Source organism: Dama dama, chromosome 31 (genome assembly GCF_033118175.1).
Source record: "Dama dama isolate Ldn47 chromosome 31, ASM3311817v1, whole genome shotgun sequence".
Classification (NCBI taxonomy): domain Eukaryota; kingdom Metazoa; phylum Chordata; class Mammalia; order Artiodactyla; family Cervidae; genus Dama; species Dama dama.
The window spans coordinates 49,260,187-49,283,650 of record NC_083711.1 but is presented as its reverse complement, the minus strand read 5'-3'; the positions used below and the strand labels follow the sequence as shown (position 1 = coordinate 49,283,650).

The following is a 23,464-nucleotide window of genomic DNA, read 5'->3' as shown; positions in this document are numbered from 1 at the left end:
GCAGGATCTTAGTTCCGTGACCAGGGATTGAGCTCGTGCCCACTGCAGTGGAGCCATGGAGTCTAAGCCACTGGACCGTCAGGGAAGCCCCCAGAAGTTTTAATTTTGATGAAGTCCAGTTTATCTATGTTTCTATTTGATGACGTATCCAAGAAAATACTCCCATATCCACTGTTCTGAACATTTTCCCTTATGCTAAGAGTTTTATAGTTTCAGTTTATGCTTTTAGGCCTTTAATCCATTTTAAGTTAACCTTTGTGTAAGAGTATTAGGTGAGGGTCCTTCTTCATTCTTTTGAATGTGGATATTTCAGTTTTTCCAGCATCATTTGTTGAAAAAGCTGCGCTTTCCCCATTGAAAGGTCTTAGCAGCCATTTGAAAATCATTTGACCATATATCGTGGCTTTATTTCTGGGTGCTATTCTATTCCATTGGTCTCCATATTTGTCTTTATGCTAGTACCCTGTGTGTTGATTATTGTAGCTTTGTAGTGAGTTTTGAAATCAGGGAGTTTGATCCTTCCAAATTTGTTGAAGTTTGTTTTGGCTCTTGTTGTATATACATTTAGGATAAGTTTTTGTATTTCTGCAAGAAATGTCACTGTGGTTTTGATAAGATTGCATTGGATCTGTAGATTGCTGTAGGTAGTATTGACATCTTAACAATATTAAGTCTTCTAATCCATGAACATGGGTTGTGTTTCCATTTATTAATATCTTCTTTAATTTCTTTTAGCCATGTTTTATAATTTTCATTTTACAAGTCTTTTGTCTCCTTGGTTAAGTGCTAAGTTTTTTTCTCTTCTTGAAGCTATTGTAAATAGAATTATTTTCTTAATTTCTTCTTTTGTTTATTAACTCTAACCATTTTTTGTGTTTGTGTATGTGTGTAATCTTTAGAGTTTCCTACATGCAAGATCATATCATCTGTAAACACAAAGTATTTCTTTCCAGTTTCAATGCTTTTATGTTTATTTTTCTTGTATAATTGCTCTGGCTAGAACTTCTAGTACTGTGTTGACTAGAAGTGGTGAAAGTGGGCATCCTTGTCTTATTCCTTTTTCTAGAAGAAAAGCTGTCCAGTGTTCATCATTGAGTTTGATGTTTACTGTGTGTTTTTCATATATGATTTTTGCTATGATGAGGTAGGTATTTATATTCTTAAGATTGTTGAATTATATTTTTTAGTCATCAGGAAAGGGTACTGAATTTTGTGAAGTACTTTTTTGGTATTAATTGACATGACCATGTGGTTTTCCTCTTTTATTCTGTTAATGTGGCATATTATTTTGATAGATTCTTGTATGTTGAACCATCCTTGCATCCCAGGAACCATGTTTGAATTTATACCAGCTTAATTTCAGTAACGTTCAGAACTGTGCTTCTTTATAGCTCTGTCCTCACATACTTTAAATCATTGATGTCATAAAATTATATCTTCATGTGTTGTTTGTTCAAAAGCATAGTCTAATCATTTAAAGAACGTATTAGTTTCTTAAATCATGTATAAAACAAATAGGCATATTACAAACCAGAGTTACAGTAATAGTAGATTTTATAATTATCCATGTATTTATTTATACCAGTTATTTTCAGTTTTTCTTACAGGGGTGGTTTTACTTATAGTGGTAATGATTTTCCTCAGCTGTAGTTTACCTTTGTTATTGTTGTTGTTCAGTCACCAAGTCATGTCCAACTCTTTGTGACCCCATTGACTGGGGCATACCAGGCTATTACATTGATAGATTCTTGTATGTTGAACCATCATTGCATCCCAGGAACCATGTGGTTAGGATATATAGCAGTATGAACCATTTGGGGTATTTTATTGAGAATTTTTCCTGTGTCCTCCGCTATCTCCTGGAGTTTGTTCAAATTCATGTCCCTTAAGTAGGTGATGCTGTCTAATCATCTCATCCTCTACTGCTTCTTTCCCATCTGGCCTTCAGTTTTTCTCCTCATTTAGGGTCTTTTTCCAATGAGTTGACTCTTCATATCAGGTGGCCAAAGTATTGGAACTTCAGCCTCAGTCCTTCCAATGAGTATTCGGGGTTGATTTCCCTTAGGATTGACTGATTTGATCTCCTTGCAGTCCAAGGGACTCTCCAAGAGTCTTCACCAGCACCACAGTTCGAAAGCATCAATTCTTTGGTGCTCAGCCTTCTGTCCAGCTCTCACATCCGTACACGACTGTTGGAAAAACCATAACTTTGACTGTGTGGACCTTTGTCGGCAAAGTGATGTCGCTGCTTTTTAATATGCTATGTAGGTTTGTTTATCTTGGAATGTCTTGATTTTGTTCTCATGTTTTGAAGGATAGTATGGCCAGAAATAGAATTCCTTGTTGACAGATTTTTTTCCCTTTGAATTTACCAATTCAGTGTTTTTTGGCCAGTGTGGTTTTTGATAAGAAATCTTCTCATAATTTTATTGAGGATCTTTTGTGTGTGATGAGTCACATTTTTATTTGTGCTTTCAAGAAAGAGTTCTCTTTTTGCCTTTGTCTTTGAACAGTTTAATTATAACATTTCTTGATACAGGTCTCATTCAGTTTACGCTTAGTTCCTTGGGTTTCTTGGATATTTATATTCATGTCTTTCATCAAATTTGGACTTCTTTGGTGATTACTTATTTCAATAATATCTTTGCTCTTTTCTCTCTCTTCTCCCCTGAGACACCAGCAACGTGTACATTAGTCCCTTTCTCAGTGTCCCATAGGTCCCTTAGGTCTGTTTACTTTTCTTAAGTTTCTCTTTTTTCTGTTCCTCAGATTTGGTCCTTTTTATGGTCATATTTTCAGGTTCACTAACTGTTTCTTCTGCCTTCTCAAATCAGCTTTTGAATCTCTCTAATAAAATTTTCATTTCAGTTATTGTACATTTTTAGCTCCAGAATTTCCTTTTGGTTCATCTTTTATTGATATTTTCATCTTGTCACAAATCATTTTCTTGATTTTGTTAAAGATTTTCTGTCTGTCTGTCTCTGTCTGTCTGTCTTTTTTCACCACGCTGTGCAGCCTGTGGGAATCTTAGTTCCCTGATCAGGGGTTGAACCTGCGTTCCCTGCGTTGGAAGTTAAAGTCTTAACTGTTGAACTGCCAGGCAAGTCCCTGAGGATCTTTAAGATAGTCGTTTTAATATCTTTGCTTATTGAATTTGCCATCTGCTTTTTTTTTTTCAGGGACAGGTTCTGTTGATTAGTTTTTTTTCCTTTGAATTGGCCGTTCTTTCCTGTTTCTGTGAATGTCTTGTGATTTTTTTATTGTTGTTGAAAACTTGACATTTAGATCTTATAAGATGCGATGTTTGAAAACCAGGTTCCCCTCCTTCCCCAGCATTTGCTGTGTTTTTCCCCTGTGTTTGCTTAGTTTTTAAAATTGTTGCAATAAGTCCCCATTCCAGGTATCAGCCTAATATGTAAAATAGAAGGTCTTTTCTGAGCCTGTGTCTTTCCATGGTCATGTTTGCGACCTTCCAAATTTCCTTGTACCTGTGATTACTTTTTAATGTCTTAGTCCTTAAATATTTATTTCCCATAAGGAGGAAATAGGAAATAAACGAAGGGAAGAAATAGAACGAAATAGGTGCTAGCTCTTTTAATCTCCTGCATGTCGTTTTAGCTGAACGGGGAGACGGTTGAAACATGGTGATGGTTGTTACAGCAAAGGCTGCCCGTCTCTCTGTCTCCTTATCCATAGTCAGAGACAGCAATCAGTGATCAGAATACAGATTCCCAATATTTGAAAGACAAGGTCCTTATTGCTCATCCTGGTCATTGTAAGCCTGTGCAAACTGTTCTAAGAACTTGGACTTGGCTACTTGTCTCAGAGCTGGGGTATAAGTAACTGCTACCATCCAAATGGTCTTAATTGACCAAAGTTACTGTTGAACCTTTTGACTAGAAGTTACAAGCCTTTCAGTAGACTCCAGAATTCCAAAGTTCATCAGATTCTGCCAGTGTTGTTGTCTAGGTGAGAACATGGGTAGGTGTTTCCTACTCTGCAATTTTCCTGAGGTCACTTAGTGTATATCTCATATTTTATTGGACAGGGATCCTTGATTTATTCTTGCTGATTTTTTTAGTACTTTTATAAATGTAAAAATTTCTAAGGGAGTGTGGAAGGAGTAGAAATTTGAGATTAGCAGATGCAAACTATTGCATATAGGATGGATAAAGAACAGTATCCTTCTGTTTAGCCAGGGAACTATATTCAGTATCCTGTGATAAACCATAATGGAAAAGAGTATGAAAAAGAATATATACATAACATGTGTAACTGAATCACTTTGCTCTACACTAGAAATTAACACAACACTGTAAATCAACTATACTTCAGTAAAATTTGGAGTTCTATGTTGTTAAATACTTTTGAAAATGTAATAATTTCTATATATTATACTATAAAGGAAGGCTGTAGGTTAATAATTTTATAGTTTTTTATTTTAAAATTTTTTATTTTCAGAATTTTTGCCCAGTTAAATAATACCATAATGAGTTGTTTTGTTAATAATTATCATGGGTGAGAAGATTGTTGGTAAAGATTTAATTAATTTTATGGCTACTCTAATTAGTACCAAATTGCTTTCTCAATTGTTCTTCATTTTGTCTTTTTAAACTGAATTAATTTTATTGATATGTTACTGACAGAATATTGTATTAGTTTTAGATATACAACATAATGATCTCATAGATGTATATATTGCAAAATGATTAACACAGTAAGTTTAGTTAACATCCATCACCACACATAGTTACATTTTTTTTCTTGTGATGAGAACTTGTAAGATCTACTATCTAAGCAACTTTCAAATATACAGTACACTACTGTTATTAATTACCTATAGTCATCATGCTGTACCTTGCATCCCCAAGACTTATTTTTTTTTATAACTGGAAACTTGTACCTTTTTACCACCTGCAGTCATTTCATGCTCCTGGCTCTAGCAACCACCAACCTGTTGTCGGTGTCTATGCATGTGTTGGTTTGTATTTAAGTTTAGATTCCCCATGTAAGTGAAGTCACACTCTATTTGTCTTTGTCTCATTTCACTTAGCATAATGCCCTTAAGGCTCATTAATGTGGTCACAGATAGCAGGATTTCTTTTTCTTTTATGACTGAAAAATATCTGATTGTGTGTGTGTGTCACGTTTTCTTTATCCATTCATCTATTAATGTGCACTTACGTTCTTTCCATGTCTTGGTTATTGCAGATAATGCTTCAGTCAACATGGGGATGCATCTATCTTTTTGAGGTAGTGATTTTGTTTCCTAAGCATAAACACCCAGAAGTGAAATATCTAGACTGTATGTTCTGTTTTTAATTTGTTGAGGTATATGCATACTGTTTTCCATAGTGACTGCACTAATTTACATTTCCACAGCACTCCATATCTTTTCCAACACTTGTTTCTTCTCTTTTGGTAATAGCCATTCTCGGATTTGTGAAGTTATACTTCATTGTGGTTTTGCCATACATTTCCCTGATGATTAGTGCATGTTGAGCTCCTTTTCATGTACCTGTTGGTTGCTTGTAGTCGTTGGAGAAACTTCTGTTCATTTCTCTGCCCATTTTTTTAATGAAATTGTTCTGTTTTTCTGGTTGAGTTGTATGGATTCTTTATACATCATGTATTTTGAATATTAACTTCCGTATGAGATAGATGACTCAATCCTGCTCCGTAGGTTGCCTTTTCATTTTGTTGATAATTTTCTTTACTGTACAGCTTTGTGGTTCCACTTATTTTCTTTTGTTGTTTTTGTTTTGGTGTTTAATCCAAAAAGTCACTGCCCAAACCAGCTTACTCTTGTGTTTTTTTCCTAGAAATTTTATGGTTTCAGTTCATGCATGTAAGTCTTTCATCTGCTTTGTGTTGATTTTTGTATATGGTAGAAGATATTGGTCCAGTTTCATTCTTTTGTATGTGGCTGTCAGGCTTTTCCAGCATCAGTTATTGAGGAGACTGTCCTTTTCCCACGGTGTATTCTTGGCTCCTTTGTCATACATGAGTTGACCACATGTGCATGGATTTATTTCTGGCTCTCTATTCTGTTTCATTCATTTATGTGTCTATTTTTCTATATTGTTTTGATTACTGTGGCTTTGTAATGTAGTTTGAAACATGAAGTGTGATCCCTCTGGCTTTGTTTTTCCTTCTCAACATTGCTTTGGCTATTTGGGGTCTTTAGTGGTTGCATGCAAACTCTAAGATTGTTCTCTTTCTGTGAAAAAGGTCATTGATATGTCAATAGAGATTGCTTTGAATCTGCAGGTTGCTTTGCATAAGATGAACATTTAAACAATATTACTTTTTCCCATCTATGAGTACAGAATATCATTCCATTTATTTGTGTTTTCTTCACTTTCTTTCATCAGTGTCTTATAGTTTTCAGTGTACAGCTTTGTTTCCTTCTAGATTATATCTAAGTATAATTTTATTCTTTTTGCTATAGTTTTTTTTTTTTTTTGGCTGTAGGTTTAAATGGGATTTTTTCCCTCAATTTCTCTTTCAGATAGTTCATTATTTGTGTGTAGAAATGCAACTGATTGTAGTATGGTGATTTTGTATCCTCAAACTTTAGTGAATTCATTTATTAGTTCTTACAGTTTTTTTTTTTGGATTGGATTTTTTAAGGTTTTCTTTCTATATCATATCATCTGCAAATGATGACAATTTTATGTCTTCCTTTCTGATATCAATTCCTTTTATTTATTTATTTTTCATATTTAATTTTTTCTAGCCAGTATTTCCAGTACTGTGTTAAATAAGAGTGATCAGAATGGGTACCTTTCTTCATTTTAGAGGAGAAGCTTTTAATCTTTCAGTGTTTCATATGATGTTAGCTGTCATTTGTGATATTGACCTTTATTGTGTTGAAGTATGTTCCTTCTATACCCAGGTTTTTTTTTAATTTATTTTTTAATTGAAGGATAATTGCTTTATAGAATTGCGTTGGTTTTTGCCAAACATTGACGTGAATCAGCCATATATACCCAGGTTTTTGAGTTTTATAGTAAAAGGATGTTGAATTTTGTTAAATGCTTTTTCTGTACCTTTTGAGGGATCAAGTGATTTTTATCTTTCATTTTACCTATGTGCTTTATCACACTGATTGATTCTTGTATGGTGTACCATTCTTGCATCTCTGTATAAGTCCCATTTGATCATGGTTTATGATTCTTTTAATGTGTTGTGGAATTTGGTTTCCTAATAATTTGATGAGAGTTTTTGCATCCCTATGAGTCAGGGGTATTTGATTTATATTTTTCTTTTACTGTACTGTCCTTTTCTAGCTTTGGTATTAGTGATGGCCTTCTAAAGAAGTGTTCTTTCCTCGTAAACTTCTTGAAAGAGTTTGAGAAAGATTGGCATTAATTCTTATTTGATAGAATTGCCAGTGAAACCATTTGGTCATGAACTTTTCTGTATTGGGAGGTTTTTGATTAGTAATTCAGTCTCTATATTTGTTATTGATCTGTTCAGATTTTCTTTTTTTTCATAATACATTTTGGTAGGTTGTATGTTTCTAATTATTTGTCCCTTCTAGGTTATATGATTTGTTGATGTATAACTTTTTGTAATCATCACTTATAATACTTTGTATTTCTGTGCTACCAGTTGTAATGATTTTATTTATTGGGTTGGCCAGAAAGTTCAGGTTTTTCCATAAGATGGTACTGAAAAAAACCTGAACAAACTTTTTTGGCCAGCCCTGTACAAGTTTTCTGTCTTTTTTCCCTTAGTCCAGCCAGTAGGTTTTGTTTATCCCCCCAGTTCAGTCTCTCAGTCGTGTCTGACTCTTTGCGACCCAATGGACGGCAGCACACCAGGCTTCCCTGTCCATCACCAACTCCCAGAGCTTACTCAAACTCATGTCCATCGAGTCAATGATGCCATACAACCATCTCATCCTCTGTCGTCCCCTTCCCCTTCACATTCAATCTTTCCCAGCATCAGGATCTTCAGATCAGTCAGTTCTTCACATCAGGTGGCCAAAGTATTGGAGTTTCAGCTTCAGCATCAATCCTTCCAATGAATATTCAATACTGATTTCCATTAGAATAGACTGGCTCTTAGGTTATCCATAGGTTATCCATATTGTTGGCATATAATTATTCGTAGTAGTCTTTAGATGATCTGTTTGTATTTGAGTCTTTTTTTTTCTTGGTTTGTCTAGCTAAAGGTTTGTCAGTTTTGTTTGTTTTAAAAAAATAAGCTCTTAGTTGTGATCTTTTCTATTGTTTTTCTTATTTCTTTTTAATTTACTTTTTCTCTGATCTTTATTGGTTCTTTCCTTCTGCTAACTTTGGGCTTAATTTGTATTTTTTTCTGGTTCTAAGAGGTGTAAAGTGAGGTTTTTCATTGGAGTTCTTTCTTGTTTTTTAATGTAGCTTTTATTGCTATTAACTTCCCTTGTAGAACATTTCATGGATTTTGAAATTTTTGCTTATGTATTCACTTGTTTCAAGATACTTCTTGATCTTCCTTTTGGTTTCTTCTTTAGCTAATTGATTTTCAGGAGCACATTGTTTAGTCTTCCTATTTTTTTGAACTTTTCAGACTTCTTCCTGTTATTGATTTCTTGTTTTATGCTCTTGTGATTGGGAAAAGTTTTTTTGTGTGTGTCTTATGTTTGCTAAGATTTGCTTTGTGACCTATCTTAAAACATCCTGGAGAATGTTCTGTGTTCATGTTTTATAAATACATGTTAGGTCTGTTTGGTCAAGTTTATGGTTCAGTCCAATGTTCTTCTTGATTTTTATTGGTTTTTGGTCTGGATGATCTAATGATTACTTAAAGCGGGGTAGGTATTAATATCCCATACTATTATTGTATTTTGTTTTCATAATAGTGATATTATGTTCATCATCCAAAAGTTGCTTTTAATACATTTTAAATATTTAACCAGTAGCTTATATTTTAAACTATTTTCTCTATAGGTAAAATTTGTTACCACACCCTAAGTTTTATTTTGTATGTTACTTCTGATACATGAACTATGCTTGAAACATATTAACAATTACTTTTGGCTTATTATTTGATTACACATAAGTGTGATTATCATCTACTTGTGTTCAGGGAATGTTTACTTTTTAGACTCCTTTGACATATTTAGCACTTGTATTATTCTTTGTTCAGTTTGCATGTGCACAATTTTGGAAGAATAAAACATTTCTTGTTTTTCTCTTTCAAAGGAACATGGAGAATTTAAAGATATAGGAATGAAAACCTATTTCTCAAATCATAGTTTAATGTTCTTTGTACTATTCAGATCACATACTCTGCTATATAAGACTTTATTTGTGATCTGTTATTTTTATCTTGAATATATGCCAACTGGCTTCTAAATTTATTTTTGCTTAGAAGAATTCAGTATAATATTATTTTGTTTTGCAGGAGTTCACAATCAAGTAAGACAGACAATAATTATGCAAAGCAGACTTCTTACACTAAAGGAAAACAAAGAGGTGACGATGGCATTTCTTTTATGTCTGATACTCAGCCTAAAGGTTTGTGAACCGCAGAAAACTGTTGGCATTTGAATTTTTGTCTATTGTAGTTTTAGTAGTATTTGAATTTTAACTATATTTATCCATGAAAGTAAAGAGAGATTTTTTAGCAACACAAAGAAAATTGCTAAATTTACTATTTGTATCCTACAGTGTACATCTCTTGATTTATTTACTAAGTCTGGAAGTTAAATTGGAATATTATATCTTGTAATTTTTTTGTTGGGGCTGGGCATATAACTATAAAGTAATAATGTTAATTTGTCTATTTCTAAATATTACTTTCGTGAAAGTGAAAATGTTCATCACTGAGTCCTGTCCAACTCTGCAACCTCACAGACTATAGCTGGCCAGGCTCCTCAGTCCATGGAATTCTCCAGGCGAGAATACTGGAATGGGTTACCATGCGCTTCTCCAGGGGATCTTCCTGACTCAGAGATCGAACCTGGGTCTCCTTCATTAGTAGGCAGATTCTTTACCGTCTGAGCCATGGATGTGTCTAATCATTGATATTACTGCTAACTCAATAATTATTATTGGTTTCACACTGTCTATCCTCCTAGTATGAAATATATTCTTGTTTTAATTTATTTATTTATTTTTATTTATTTTTTATTTTTTCATTTATTTTTATTTGTTGGAGGCTAATTACTTTACAATATTGTAGTGGTTTTTGCCATACATTGACATGAATCAGCCATGGATTTACATGTGTTCCCCATCCCAATCCCCCCTCTCTAAATTTATTTATTTTTAATGTGAGGACATTTGCTTTACATTGTGTTGGTTTCTGCCATACATCAACACGAATCAGCCATAGGTGCATTCTTTATTCTTTAGAATTTTTCTCAACTCTAGGAGGATTCCAGTACAAGTCACTTTTAGCAAATTTAAAGGTAAATACATCCCAGACTTCTAAATATTCATTGTAGGCCTCCTTGCCTGTAGTATTAATGAATTGACTTTCTTTTTGTCTCTTTTTAAAAAGACTTTTAAATATTTTAATATAAAAATTTTCACCAAAACCAATTTATATATTAGTCAGGTGTGAAACTAACACTTTCAGGGGTCTCTTCAATTATTGATAGCTTCAAATTAGTTGAAATATTTTATTTTCTGAATGATTTTATAAATTATTCACAAGAAAAGATGGTCCTTTAATGATACTATGTAAAAATTTTTTGTATTTCATTTGGAACACAGTTGTTTTCACATTTTATACACTCTTTTTCATAGAAGAGAAAACTTGCAAAGAAACTAATATCTTTGATGTATATAAGAAACCAGCTGTAACTCTTATGAGGGCAGTCTCTAGAGAAAGTATTATGACTGTAGATGTAATCTTTCAATTGATCACTAAATACGATCTTCATGTAATGGTGGACTTTTTTTTTTTTTTTTTTAACAAATTGTCCTTTTCCTAGAAATAATTATCCTTACTTACAGTATAAAAATAAAAAGTAGATTTGTATTTGTGCAAGTGGGCTCAATTCAGATACTGTCAAAATACTGTTAAACCTTCACTGCTTTCCTTGGTAGAGTAGGAATAGTTAAATAAAAAGCTTTCTAATTTATGTCCTTCAGTATTCCTTCGAAGTAACAGAATTCTAGACTTACATCAGGAAAAAAAATGGATGATAAAAGAAACACTATATAGCTTCTTAGTATCCCTAAAGGTTCTCCTCTTAGGTAAAGTGTTTTTAAAAATGTTAGCTATTGAAGCATTATTAAAGCTCACAGTATTTTCATCCTATAGATAATTGTGTCTAATACCAATTTTTTAACAAAAGCCTATAAATTAATGGGTGTTCTGAATTAAATCCCAGGTATACCACTGAAAAAAGTCTTTTCTTCCATTTTTTTATAATTGACAGCACTGTATAAGTTTAAGGTGAATAGTGTAATGGTTTCACTTATATATATGAAATGATTATCACAGTGACTTTAGTCAACATCCATTTATTCATATAGATGAAAAAAATAAAGAAATAGAAAAAAATTTTCCTCATGATGTGGACTCAGGATTTACTCTTAACAACTTTCATATATAACGTACAGCAGTGTTAATTTTTTTTGTATTGTTTTTTTTTTTTTAGCAGTGTTAATTTTATCTGTCATGTTATACATTACATACCTAGAACTTATTTATTTTATAATAGGAATTTTGTACATGTAGAGTGCCTTATTCAATTCTTCCTCCCCTGTCTCTGATAACCACAAATCTTGTCTCATTTTCTGACTTTGTTTTTGAATTATAATTGACCTATACAGCACTGTATTAGTTCCTGTTACACAGCATCGTGATTCAGTATTTCTGTGCATTTCAAAATAATCACCATGATAAGTCTAGTTATGATCTATCATATACAAACATTGTGGTTTAGTCATTAAGTCATGTCTGACTCTTGCGACTCCAGGGTCTGCAGCCTGCCAGGCTGCTCTACCCATGGGATTCTCCAGGCAAGAATACTGGAGTGAGTTGCCATTTCCTTCTCCAGTGGCTCTTCCAGACCCAGGAATCGAACCCAGGTCTCCTGTATTGCAGGCAGTTTCTTTACCAACTAAGCTATTCCCCACACTAGGTATACCTTTATTTTGTAGTGCCTTAAGTTTGTCTTGTAAAACTTGCTTTTATGAATATAATACATTGGAAATATTTAACATTCTTTTGTTTATAGGAATTTGTTAGCTGTTTAATTTTATTTGGTAGTGATATTTGCAAGTTAAATATATGTATATATATATATATATTTTTTTTTTTTCAGGTAGAGTCCCTGTTTTTTTAAATAATGTCTGACTCTATCTAATACATTTATTCCAGTTTCCCATGAGATTGTCTTGACTGATTTGCAGTTAGTGAACTGCTAGGAGGAAAACTGCTATATGATAGAGTTTTTCCAAGCCTTAGTTCTTTCATCAGTTTTTTTTTTAATTTTATATTTTCTGTTGGAGTATAGTTTATTAACCATATTGTGTTAGTTTCAGGTGTACAACAAAGTAATTCAGTTATAAATATACATGTGTCTTTTTCAAATTATTTTCCAAATTAGGTTGTTACAGAATATTGAGCATAGTTCCCTGTGCTACACAGCAGTCCTTGGTTATCCACTTTAAATACAGAAGTGTGTACATGTCAGCTCCAAATTCTATTACTGTTTCCTCCTACCTTTCCTGCCTGGTAACCATAGCTCTCTAAGTCTGTGAGTCTGTTTCTGTTTTGTAAATAAGTTCATTTGTATCATTTTTTATAAGATTCTGCATATAAGCAATGTCATATGATATTTCTGTTTCTCTGTCTGACTTACTTCACTCAGTATGATAATCACCAGGTCCATCCGTGTTCCTTCCTGTGAATGGCATTATGTTACTCTTTTTAATGGCTGAGTAATATTCCATTGTATGTATGTACCATATCTTTATCCATTCTTATGTTGATGGCCATTAGATTGCTTTCATATCGTGGGTATTGTTAACAGTGCTGCAATGAACATTAAGGTGTTGTATCCTTTCGGAGCATGTTTTTCTCTGGATATATGGCCAGGAGTAGGGTTGCAGGATCATATGGTAGCTCTGTTTTTACAAAACTCCATACGCTTATCCATAGTGACTACACCTATTTACATTCCCACCAAACATGTAGGAGGGTCCCCTTTTCTTCACACCCTCTCTAGCATTTACTGTTTGTATATTTTTTGATGATAGCCATGTTGACTGGTGTGAGGTGATATTTATCACTATAGTTTTGATTTGCATTTCTCTCAAATCCTAAAAGATGATGCCGTCAAAGTGCTGCACTCAATATGCCAACAAATTTGGAAAACTCAGCAGTGGCCACAGGACTGGAAAAGGTCAGTTTTCATTCCAGTCCAAGAAAGGCAATGCCAAAGAATGCTGAAACTACCACGCAATTGCACTCATCTCACAGGCTAGTAATGTTCAAAATTCTCCAAGCCAGGCTTCAGCAATACGTGAACCATAAACTACCAGATGTTCAAGCTGGATTTAGAAAAGGCAGAGGAACCAGAGATCAAATTGCCAAAATCCATTGGATCATCAAAGAGCAAGAGAGTTCCAGAAAAACATCTACTTCTGCTTTAAAGCCTTTGACTGTGTGGATCACAACAAACTGTGGAAAATTCTTTTTTTTTTTTTTCATTTATTTCTATTAGTTGGAGGCTAATTACTTTACAATATTGTAGTGGGTTTTGTCATACATTGACATGAATCACTACATATACACCATGGACTATTACTCAGCCATTAAGAAGAATTCATTTGAATCAGTTCTAATGAGATGGATGAAACTGGAGCCTATTATACAGAGTGAAGTAAGCCAGAAAGATAAAGAACATTACAGCATACTAACACATGTATATGGAATTTATTTTTTTTTATTTTATTTTTTTTCTGCTGTCTTTTTTATTTTTTTTTTTGGAATTTATAAAGATGGTAATGATAACCCTATATGCAAAACAAACTGTGGAAAATTCTTAAAGGGAATTCCAGACCACCTGACCTGTGTCCTGAGAAATCTGTATGCAGGTCAAGAAGCAATAGTTAGAACTGGACATGGAACAACAGACTGGTCCCAAATCGGGAAAGAAGTGTGTCAAGGCTATATATTGTGACTCTGCTTATTCAACTTATATGCAAAGTACATCATGTGAAATGCTGGGCTGAATGAAGCACAAGCTGGAATCAAGATTGCTGGGAGAAATATCAATGACCTCAGATATGCAGATGACACCACCCTTATGGCAGAAAGCAGAGAAGAACTAAAGAGCCTCTTGATGAAAGTAAAAGAGAAGAGTGAAAAATTTGGCTTAAAACTCAACATTAAGAAAACTAAGATTGTGGCATCTGGTCCCATCACTTCATGGCAAATAGATGGGGAAACAGTGGAAACAGTGGCTGACTTTATTTTTTTGGACTCCAAAATCACTGCAGATGGTGACTACAGCCATGAAATTAAAAGATGCTTGCTCCTTGGAAGAAAACCTATGACCAACCTAGACAGCATATTAAAAAACAAAGACATTACTTTGCTGGCAAATGTCTGTCTAGTCAAAGCTATGGTTTTTTCAGTAATAATATATGGATGTGAGAGTTGGACTATAAAGAAAGCTGAGCACCAAAGAATTGATGCTTTTGAACTGTGGTGTTGAAGACTCTTGAGAGTCCCTTGGACTGCAAGGAGATCCAACCAGTCCATTCTAAAGGAAATCAGTCCTGAATATTCATTGGAAGGGCTGATGCTGAAGCTGAAACTCCAATACTTTGGCCACCTGATGCGAAGAACTGACTCATTGGAAAAGATCCTGATGCTGGGAAAGATTGAAGGTGGGAGGAGAAGGGGATGACAGAGGATGAGATGATTGGATGATATCACTGACTCAATGGACGTGAGTTTGAGTAAGCTCTGTGAGTTGGTGAGATACAGGGATGCCTGGTGTGCTGCAGTTCATGGGGTTGCAAATAGTCGGATACGACTGAGCGACTGAACTGAATAATTAGTAATGTTGAACATCTTTTCATGTGCTTCTTGGCCGTCTGTATATCTTCTTTGGAGAAGTATCTGTTTGATCTTCTGCCCATTTTTGATAGGGTTGTTTGTTTTTTGTGATATTAAGTCACGTGAGCTGTTTGTAAAATTTGGAGACTAATCCCTTGTCCGTCACATCATTTCAATTGTTTTCTGCCATGTTTTGGATTGTCTTTTCGTTTATTTATGATTCCTTAACTGTACAAAAGTGTTTAGTTAGTTCTCATTTGTTCATTTGTATTTTTATTTCCATTATTCTTAGAGATAGATCAAAAATATATTGCTGCAGTTTTTGTCAGAGAGTGTTTTGCCAGTGTTTTCCTCTAAGAGTCTTATAGTGTGTGGTCTCACATTTAGACATTGGTCTCTTTAATCCATGTTAAGCTTATTTTTGTGTATGGTTTTAAAGAATTTTCTAATTTCATTTTTTTTTTTTTACATGTAGCTGTCCAGTTTTCCTAGCACCATTTATTGAAGAGACTGTTTTTTCTCCTTTTTATAGTCTTGCCTTCTTTATCATAGATTAACTGACCATAGATGCATGGGTTTTTTTCTGGGCTTTTCATTCCGTTCCATTTACCTATCTTTCTGTTTTTGTACCTGTACCGTACTGTGTGGCAGGCTGTGCTTTGAAGTGTATAGTCTGAAGTCAGGGCGCATGATTTCCTTAGCTTCATTTTTCTTTCTCAAGACTGCTTTGTTTATTCATAGGTCTTTTGTGTCTCAATACAAATTTTAAGATTTTTTTTTTGTTCTAGTTCTATAAAAAATGCCATTGATAATTTGATACAGATTGTATTGAATCTGTAGATTGCATTTGGTAGTATAGTCATTTTGACAATATTGATTCTTTCAGTCCAAGTACATGATATATATTTCTATCTGTTTGTGTCATTTTTTCTTTCTTTCATGAGTGTCTTAACATTTTATGGAGTACAGGTTTTGGTTTGTTTGTTCCTAGGTATTTTATACTTTTTGAGGTGATGGTGAATGGGATTGTTTTCTTAGTTTCTCTTTCTGATCTTTCATTTTTAGTGTATAGCAGTGCAGTAGATTTCTGTGTATTAATTTGTAACCTGCGGCTTTACCAAATTAATTGATGAGCTCCAATAGTTTCCTGGTAGTGTCTTTAGGATTTTCTATGTATAGTATCATGTTATCTGCAAACAGTGACAATTTAGTTTCTTTTCCAATTTGGATTCCTTTTACTTCCTTTTCTTCTCCCATTGCTATATCTAGGACTTCCAAAACTATGTTGAATAAATGTGGTGAGAGTGGACATCTTGTTTTGATCTCAAAGAAAATTCTTTTAGCTTTTCACTATTGAGTATGATGTTAACTGTAGGTTTGTTTCTACAAACAGTAGGTTTATAGGCCCTTATTATGTTGCCCACTTTCTGGAGCGTTTTTATTATAAATGGCTGTTGAATTTTGTCAAAAGCTTTTCTTTTGAAAAGCTTTTTGGATGATCATATGGCTTTTATTCTTCAGTTTGTTGATTTGACATAGCACACTGATTTGTGGATTTTGAAAAGTCCTTGCTTACCTATGATAAATCCCATGTAATAATGGTGTATGCACCTTTAATGTATTCTTGAATTCGGACTGCTAGTATTTTGTTCAGGATTTCTCTGTTTGTGTTCATCAGTGATATTGGCCTGTAATTTTATTTTTTTGTGATGTCTTTTTCTGGTTTTGATAGCAGGGTGATGGTGGCTTGACAGAATTTGTTTGGGAGTTTTCCTTCCTTGGCAGTTTTTGGGAACAGTTTCAGAAGGCTAGGTGTTAGCTTTTTTCTCAGTGTTTGATAGAACTCAATTCTAAGCCATCTGGTCTTGGGCTTTTATTTTTGGGAGTTTTTAAGTCATAGTTTGAATTATGATACTTGTAATTGGTCTGTTCATATTTTCTTTGTCTTCCTGGTTCACTCTTGAAAGATTGTACTTTTCCAAGAAGTTTTCCATTTCTTCCAGCTTGTTTTATTGGCATGCAGCTATGATCCTTTGTATTTCTGTGATATTAGTTGTAACTTCTTTTTCATTTCTAATTTTATTGATTTGAGTCTTTTACCTCAATAACTCTGGCTGAAGGTTTATTAATTTTGTTTATTTTTTCAAAGAACTAGCATTTAGTTTCATTGATCTTTACTATTGTTTTCTTTGGCTCTATTTCACTTACATCTGCTCTGGTCTGTATGATTTCTTTCCTTCTACTAACTTTAGATTTTGCTTGTTGTTCTTTCTCTTACACTTTAGGTGTAAGCTCAGGTTGTTTATTTGAGATTTTTGTTTCCTGAGGTAAGATTGTATTGCTATAAACTTCCCTCTTAGAACTGCTTTTGTTGCATCTCAATAGATTTTGGATCATTGTGCTTTCGTTTTATTTGTCTTTAGGTATTTTTTTGATATCCTCTTTGATTTTTTTCTAAGGGATTCTTGCCCACAGTAGTAGATACAGTGGTTATCTGAATTAAATGCACCCATTCCAGACCATTTTAGTTCACTGATTCCTGAAATGTCGATATTCACCCTTGCCATCTTGTCTTTGACCACTTCCAATTTACCTTGATTTGTGGACCTAACATTCCAGGTTCTATGCAATATTGTCCTTCACAGCATCAGAATTTACTTCATCACCAGTCACATCCACAACTGGGATTTGTTTTTGCTTTGGCTCCACCTCTTCATTCTTTCTGGAGTTATTTCTCCTCTCTTCTCCAGTAGCATATTGGGCATCTACCAACCTGGGGAGTTCATCTTTCAGTGTCATGTCTTCTTGCCTTTTCATACTGTTCCTGGCAAGAATCCCTTAGAAGAAATGGAATATCCCTCATAGTCAACAAAAGAGTCCGAAATACAGTACTTGGGCACAGTCTCAAAAATGACAGGATGGTCTCTGTTCGTTTCCAAGGCAGACCGTTCAGTATCACAGTGATCCAAGCCTGTGCTCCACTCAGAGTCTTCTCTAGTGGCTCAGATGGCGAAAGTCTGCCTACAGATTGAGGGACCTGGGTTTGATCTATAGGTTGGGAAGATCCCCTGGAGAAGGGAATGGCATACTCTAGTATTCTTGCCTGGAAAATCCCATGGATGGAGGGACCTGGCAGGCGTCTATGGAGTTGCAAAGAGTCAAACATGACTGAGCAACTAACACACAGTCCAAGTCTGTGCCCCAACTGCAGTGCCGAAGAAGCTGAAGTTGAATGGTTCTGTGATGACCTACAAGAACTTCTAGAACTAACACCAAAAAAAGATTTCCTTTTCATCGTAGGGGACTGGAATGCAAAATTAGGAAGTCAAGAGATACCTGGAATAACAGGCAAATTTGGCCTTGAAGTATAAAATGAAGCAGGGAAAAGGCTAACAGAGTTTTGCCAAGAGAACGCACTGATCATAGCAAACACCCTCTTCCAAAAACACAAGAGATGACTCTATACATGGATGTCACCAGATGGTCAATACTGAAATCAGATTGATTTTATTCTTTGCAGCCAAACATGCAGAAGCTCTATACAGTCAGCAACAACAAGACTGGGAGCTGACTGTGGCTCAGATCATAAACTCCTTATTGCAAAATTCAGACATAAATGAAGAAAGTAGGGAAAATCACTGGACCATTCAGGTATGACCTAAGTCAAATCCCTTATGATTATACAGTGGAAGTGACAAATAGATTCAAGGGATTAGATCTGATAGTCAGAGTGCCTGAAGAACTATGGACAGAGGTTTGTGATGTTGTACAGGAGGCAATGATCAAGACTATCCCCAAGCAAAAGAAATACAAAAAGGCAAAATGGTTGTCTGAGGAGGCCTTACAAATAGCTGTGAAAAGAAGAGAAGCTGAAGGCAAAGGAGAAAAAGAAAGCTATACTCATCTGAATGCAGAGTTTCAGAGACTAGCAAGGAGAGATAAGAAAGCCTTCCTCAGTGATCAGTGCAAAGAAATAGAGGAAAGCAATAGAATGGGAAAGACTAGATAGCTCTTCAAGAAAATTAGATATACCAAGGGAACATTTCATGCAAAGATGGGCACAATAAAGGACAGAAATGGTATGGACCTAACAGAAGCAGAAGATATTAAGAAGAGGTGGCAAGAATACACATAAGAACTGTACCAAAATGATCTTCATGACCCAGATAACCACAGTAGTGTAATCACTCACCTAGAGCCACACATCCTGGAGTGCGAAGTCAAGTGGGCCTTAAAGCATCACTACGAACAAAACTAGTGGAGGTGATGGAATTCCAGTTGAGCTAATTCAAGTCCTAAACGATGATGCTGTGAAAGTGCTGCACTCAGTATGCCAGCAAATTTGGAAAACTCAGCAGTGGCCACAGGACTGGAAAAGGTCAGTTTTCATTCCAGTCCCAAAGATAGGCAATGCCAAAGAATGTTCAAATGACTGCACAATTGCACTTATCTCACATGCTAGCAAAGTAATGCTCAAAATTCTCCAAGTGAATCTTTAGCAGTATGTGAACTGTGAACTTCCAGATGTCCAAGCTGATTTACAAAAGGCAGAGGAACCAGAGATCAGATTGCTACCATCGATGGATCATAGAAAAAGAAGAAAGTTCCAGAGAAACATCTTTATTGAGTATGCCAAAACCTTTGATTTTGTGGATCTCATAAAAGTGTGGAAAATTCTTCAAGAGATGGGAATACCAGACCACCTTCCCTGCCTGCTGAGAAATCTGTGTGCAGCTCAAGAAGCAACAGTTAAAACTGGACATGGAACAATGGACTGGTTCCAGATTGGGACAGGAGTATGTCAAGGGTGTGTATTTAGCCTGTATGCAGAGTATATCATGTGAAATGTCCTGCTGGATGAAGCATAAGCCAGAGTCAAGATTGCCGGGAGAAATATCAATAATCCCAGATATGCAGATGCCATTACCCTTATGGCAGAAAGCGAAGAGGAGCTGAGGAGCCTCTTGATGAAAGTGAAAGAGGAGAGTGAAAAAGCTGGCTTAAAACTCAGCACTCAAAAAGCTAAAATAATGGTGTCTGGTCCCATTACTTCATGATAAATAGATGGGGAAACAATGAGAGACTTTATTTTTGGGGGCTCCAAAATCACTGCAGATGGTGACTGCAGCCATGAAATTCAAAGATGCTTGCTCCATTTAAGAAAAGCTTTGACCTACCTAGACAACATATTAAAAAGCAGAGACATTACTTTTCCGACAAAGGTCCATCTAGTCAGAGCTATGGTTTTTCCAGTAGTCATGTATGGATCTGAGAGTTGGACCATAAAGAAAGTTGAGCACTGAAGAATTGATGCTTTTGAACTGTGGTATTGGAGAAGACTCTTGAGAGTCCATTGGACTGGAAGGATATCCAACCAGTCAATCCTAAGGGAAATCAGTCCTGAATATTCATTGGAAGGACTGATGCTGAAGCTGAAGCTGAAGCTTCAGTACTTTGGCCATCTGATGGGAAGAGCCGACTCAATGGCAAAGACCCTGATGCTGGGAAAGATTGAAGATGGGAGGAGAAGGGGACAACAGAGGATGAGATGACTGGATGGCATCACTGACTCGATTTATGCGAGTTTGAACAAGCTCCGGGAGTTGGTGATGGACAGGGCAGCTGGTATGCTGCAGTCCATGGGGTTGCAAAGAGTCGGACATGACTGAGTGACTGAACTGAACTTGATTTCTTCAGTGTTACGTTGATTGTTTAATAGTATATTTAGTCTACGTGCTTGGTTTTTTTAGTTTTTTTCTCATAGTTTATTTCTGGTCTCATAGTGTTTTGGTTGGAAAAGATGCTTGATGTGATTTTAGTGTTTTTAGATTTACTGGTGCTCTCTTTGTGGCCCCGCATGTGTTCAGTGCAAAGAATGTTCCATTTGCACATGAGAAGAATGTGTATTCTTCTGCTTTTGGATGGAATGGTCTATGGATAGCAGTTAGGCCCGCCTGGTCTAATGTGTCATTTAGAACTGCTGTTGCCGGTGTCCTTTTCCCTTTCAGTGAGTCCAGGCCTCCCCAGCAGGCCCTTCAATACTCGCAGTTAATTAAGTCTGCCCAGTCTCTTTATGAAGTCACTGCCTTTTGACCGTGGGTTCTGGTTTGCACAGACTTTGTATGTGCACTTTGAGAGTGGAGTCTCTGTTTCACCTAGTCCTACGAAAAGCCTGTGATCAAACCCTACTGGCCTTCGTAGTTAAATTCTCTGGGAACTCTTCCTTCCGTTGCTGGACCCCCAGGGTCGGAAGCCTGATGTGGGGCTCAGAACTTTCACTTCTGTGGTTAAATTGTTTCCCTCCTTTTGAGTCATCCACCTTGTGGATATGAAACTTCAGTTTGTTGTGACTGTGCCCCTCCTACCATCTCACTGAGAACTCCTTTTTGTCTTTGGATGCTGGGTATCCTTTTTTGGTAGAGTCGAGCATTTTTTTTGTTGATGGTTGTTCAGTGGTGATTTTGATGTTTTCAAAAGGAGGTGGTGAGCTCTTGTCCTACTACTGTGTCATCTTGAGCTAATCCCACATCAGTTTCGTTTGCTGTAGTATTTGTTTTTCAAAATTATAGCTTGATCCAGTATTATATGTAGAAATTATATTTGACTATCTTTATAGTTTTTGTCGTTCGGTTGCTCAGTCATGTCCAACTCTCTGACCCCATGGACTGCAGCTTGCTGAGTTTCCCTCTCCTTCACTGTTTACAGTTTACAAAGAAAACCATTAGCGTTTACAGAATTGCAAATAAAATTTATTGTGCTTTTCAGAATACTATGTTGATAATTTGGGGGTAGTTTATTTCTCTGGGGGAGAGAGTTAAGAGTGTTGTCTGGAATTTGGAAGACACTTCGTGGTTTGAGTTTTTGGCCTCAGTCCTGTCCCCATGCCTGCCTTTTAAGCAACGAAAGAGAAGTATTATGAATGTTAGTCATTAGATGTTTATAAAGCTAGAGTAAGAGCAAGAATAATTTGAATAGAAGGTGTGTAGTGTTGAAGAACTTTGAGTAAATGAAGTGGTCAGAACAGTCAGTGTTACATAGGTTCAAGTTTATGAATTCAAGGAAGCTGCTTTGGGACTTGTGTGAATTCCAGGACCCTGGACATACCAAATCCATAAATGCTTAAATCTCTAATATAAAATGGTATAATATCTGAGTTGGAACTTATATGATATAATTCAGAAAGCAAAATAATTCAGGATAACCTTCAGTTAGTTAGGATAACCTTAGTTAGGTAGAACCTTTTGGAACGTATTTTTGTATAGTACATATATTTTAAAACTGAAATACTAAACATGTTTGATAATACTTGAAATGCATTTCAGAATAATGCTTTATTGATTTAAAAAAGGGAGTACTTCCTTTTCTGTGATATGTGATGTGTTAGTCACTCAGTTATGTCCGACTCTTTGCAACCCCATGGGCTGTAGCCTGCCAGGCTACTCTGTCCTTGGAATTTTCCAGGCAAGAATGCTGGAGTGGGTAGCCATTTCCTTCTCCAGGGGATCTTCCCATCCCAGGGCTTGAACCCGGGTCTCCTGCATTGCAGGCAGATTCTTTACCATCTAAGCCAACCAGGGAAGCCCATTTCTGTAGGGTCATAGATTTATTGGAGATTTAAAATTAAAGGGTCTTGATTTTTTTTTTTAAAAAAAGAAACTGTGAAAGTAATTGATTGCCTTATGAATGATTACATACCACAGTTGTCTGCTGAGGAGAGATATTTTGGCTTCTTTTAAGAGAGCAGTGATCAGTACTCTACTGTTTCAAATTATTGTCCCTTTTCAGTTACAAAATAATACGTATTAAAACTTACATTTAAAAAAGAAAACCAGTGTCTAAATTAGTTGTAGTTTCTAAAATCAACGTGAATTTAAAAAACATTTAAGACACTACTTTTCAAAATTTTATTAAGACTTTTTTTTTTTATCATAGTCAAATGCAATTGTAGCAAAAGGAAAATATGGTTTGGTTGCTTTGCTTTGGTTACTAATACTACCTTTTAATATATTTCCTTTATCATATTTTTTGTACAATGAACATTTGCTTTGTGAATGCAGTTTAAAATGGGATGTGTCTTTATGTTTATCCATGTTGGTATGCTTATTTAACAGTGGAGTTTAAAAAAACAAGCTCTGAAAGTAGTTTAGCAATTTTGATGATTTTCTTTGAGCTCTTCTGAAGAGGATCCTTTCTGTACTTTTTGGCCAAAAATGTCTCTTTTGTTTTTTAGACCTCAGTAGTGGAGGTAGAGATTGTGCCCATCTTGAAGAGGGGAGTGGAAACAAAGATGATACAAATTCTGTTTCAAGAGTGGAACCCACTCTGATTTCCAGGAAGAGAAAGAAAAGGCTTAGAAGTAATTTACCTGATTCTCATAATCCTACTTCTCTGTATAAGTCAGCAGAACAGACAGTAAGTAGAGGTGTTTAGATGTCATATGAAA

At 35.3% G+C, this 23,464-nt stretch overlaps 1 protein-coding gene across 11 annotated transcripts in view; it reads left to right on the top strand.

Moving 5' to 3' along the window:
* The window catches only part of SENP7 (SUMO specific peptidase 7), a 155,855-nt gene that overhangs the window by 90,334 nt on the left and 42,057 nt on the right, over positions 1-23,464 (top strand). For 8 of the 11 annotated variants that reach the window (XM_061134138.1, XM_061134135.1, XM_061134134.1 and 5 more), the window contains 2 exons: positions 9,397-9,509; positions 23,252-23,433. In XM_061134138.1, the coding sequence (XP_060990121.1) occupies positions 9,397-9,509; positions 23,252-23,433 (295 nt within the window). The remainder of the gene's footprint in view (positions 1-9,396; positions 9,510-23,251; positions 23,434-23,464) is intronic. The other 3 variants (XM_061134139.1, XM_061134137.1, XM_061134132.1) reach the window with 1 other exon arrangement.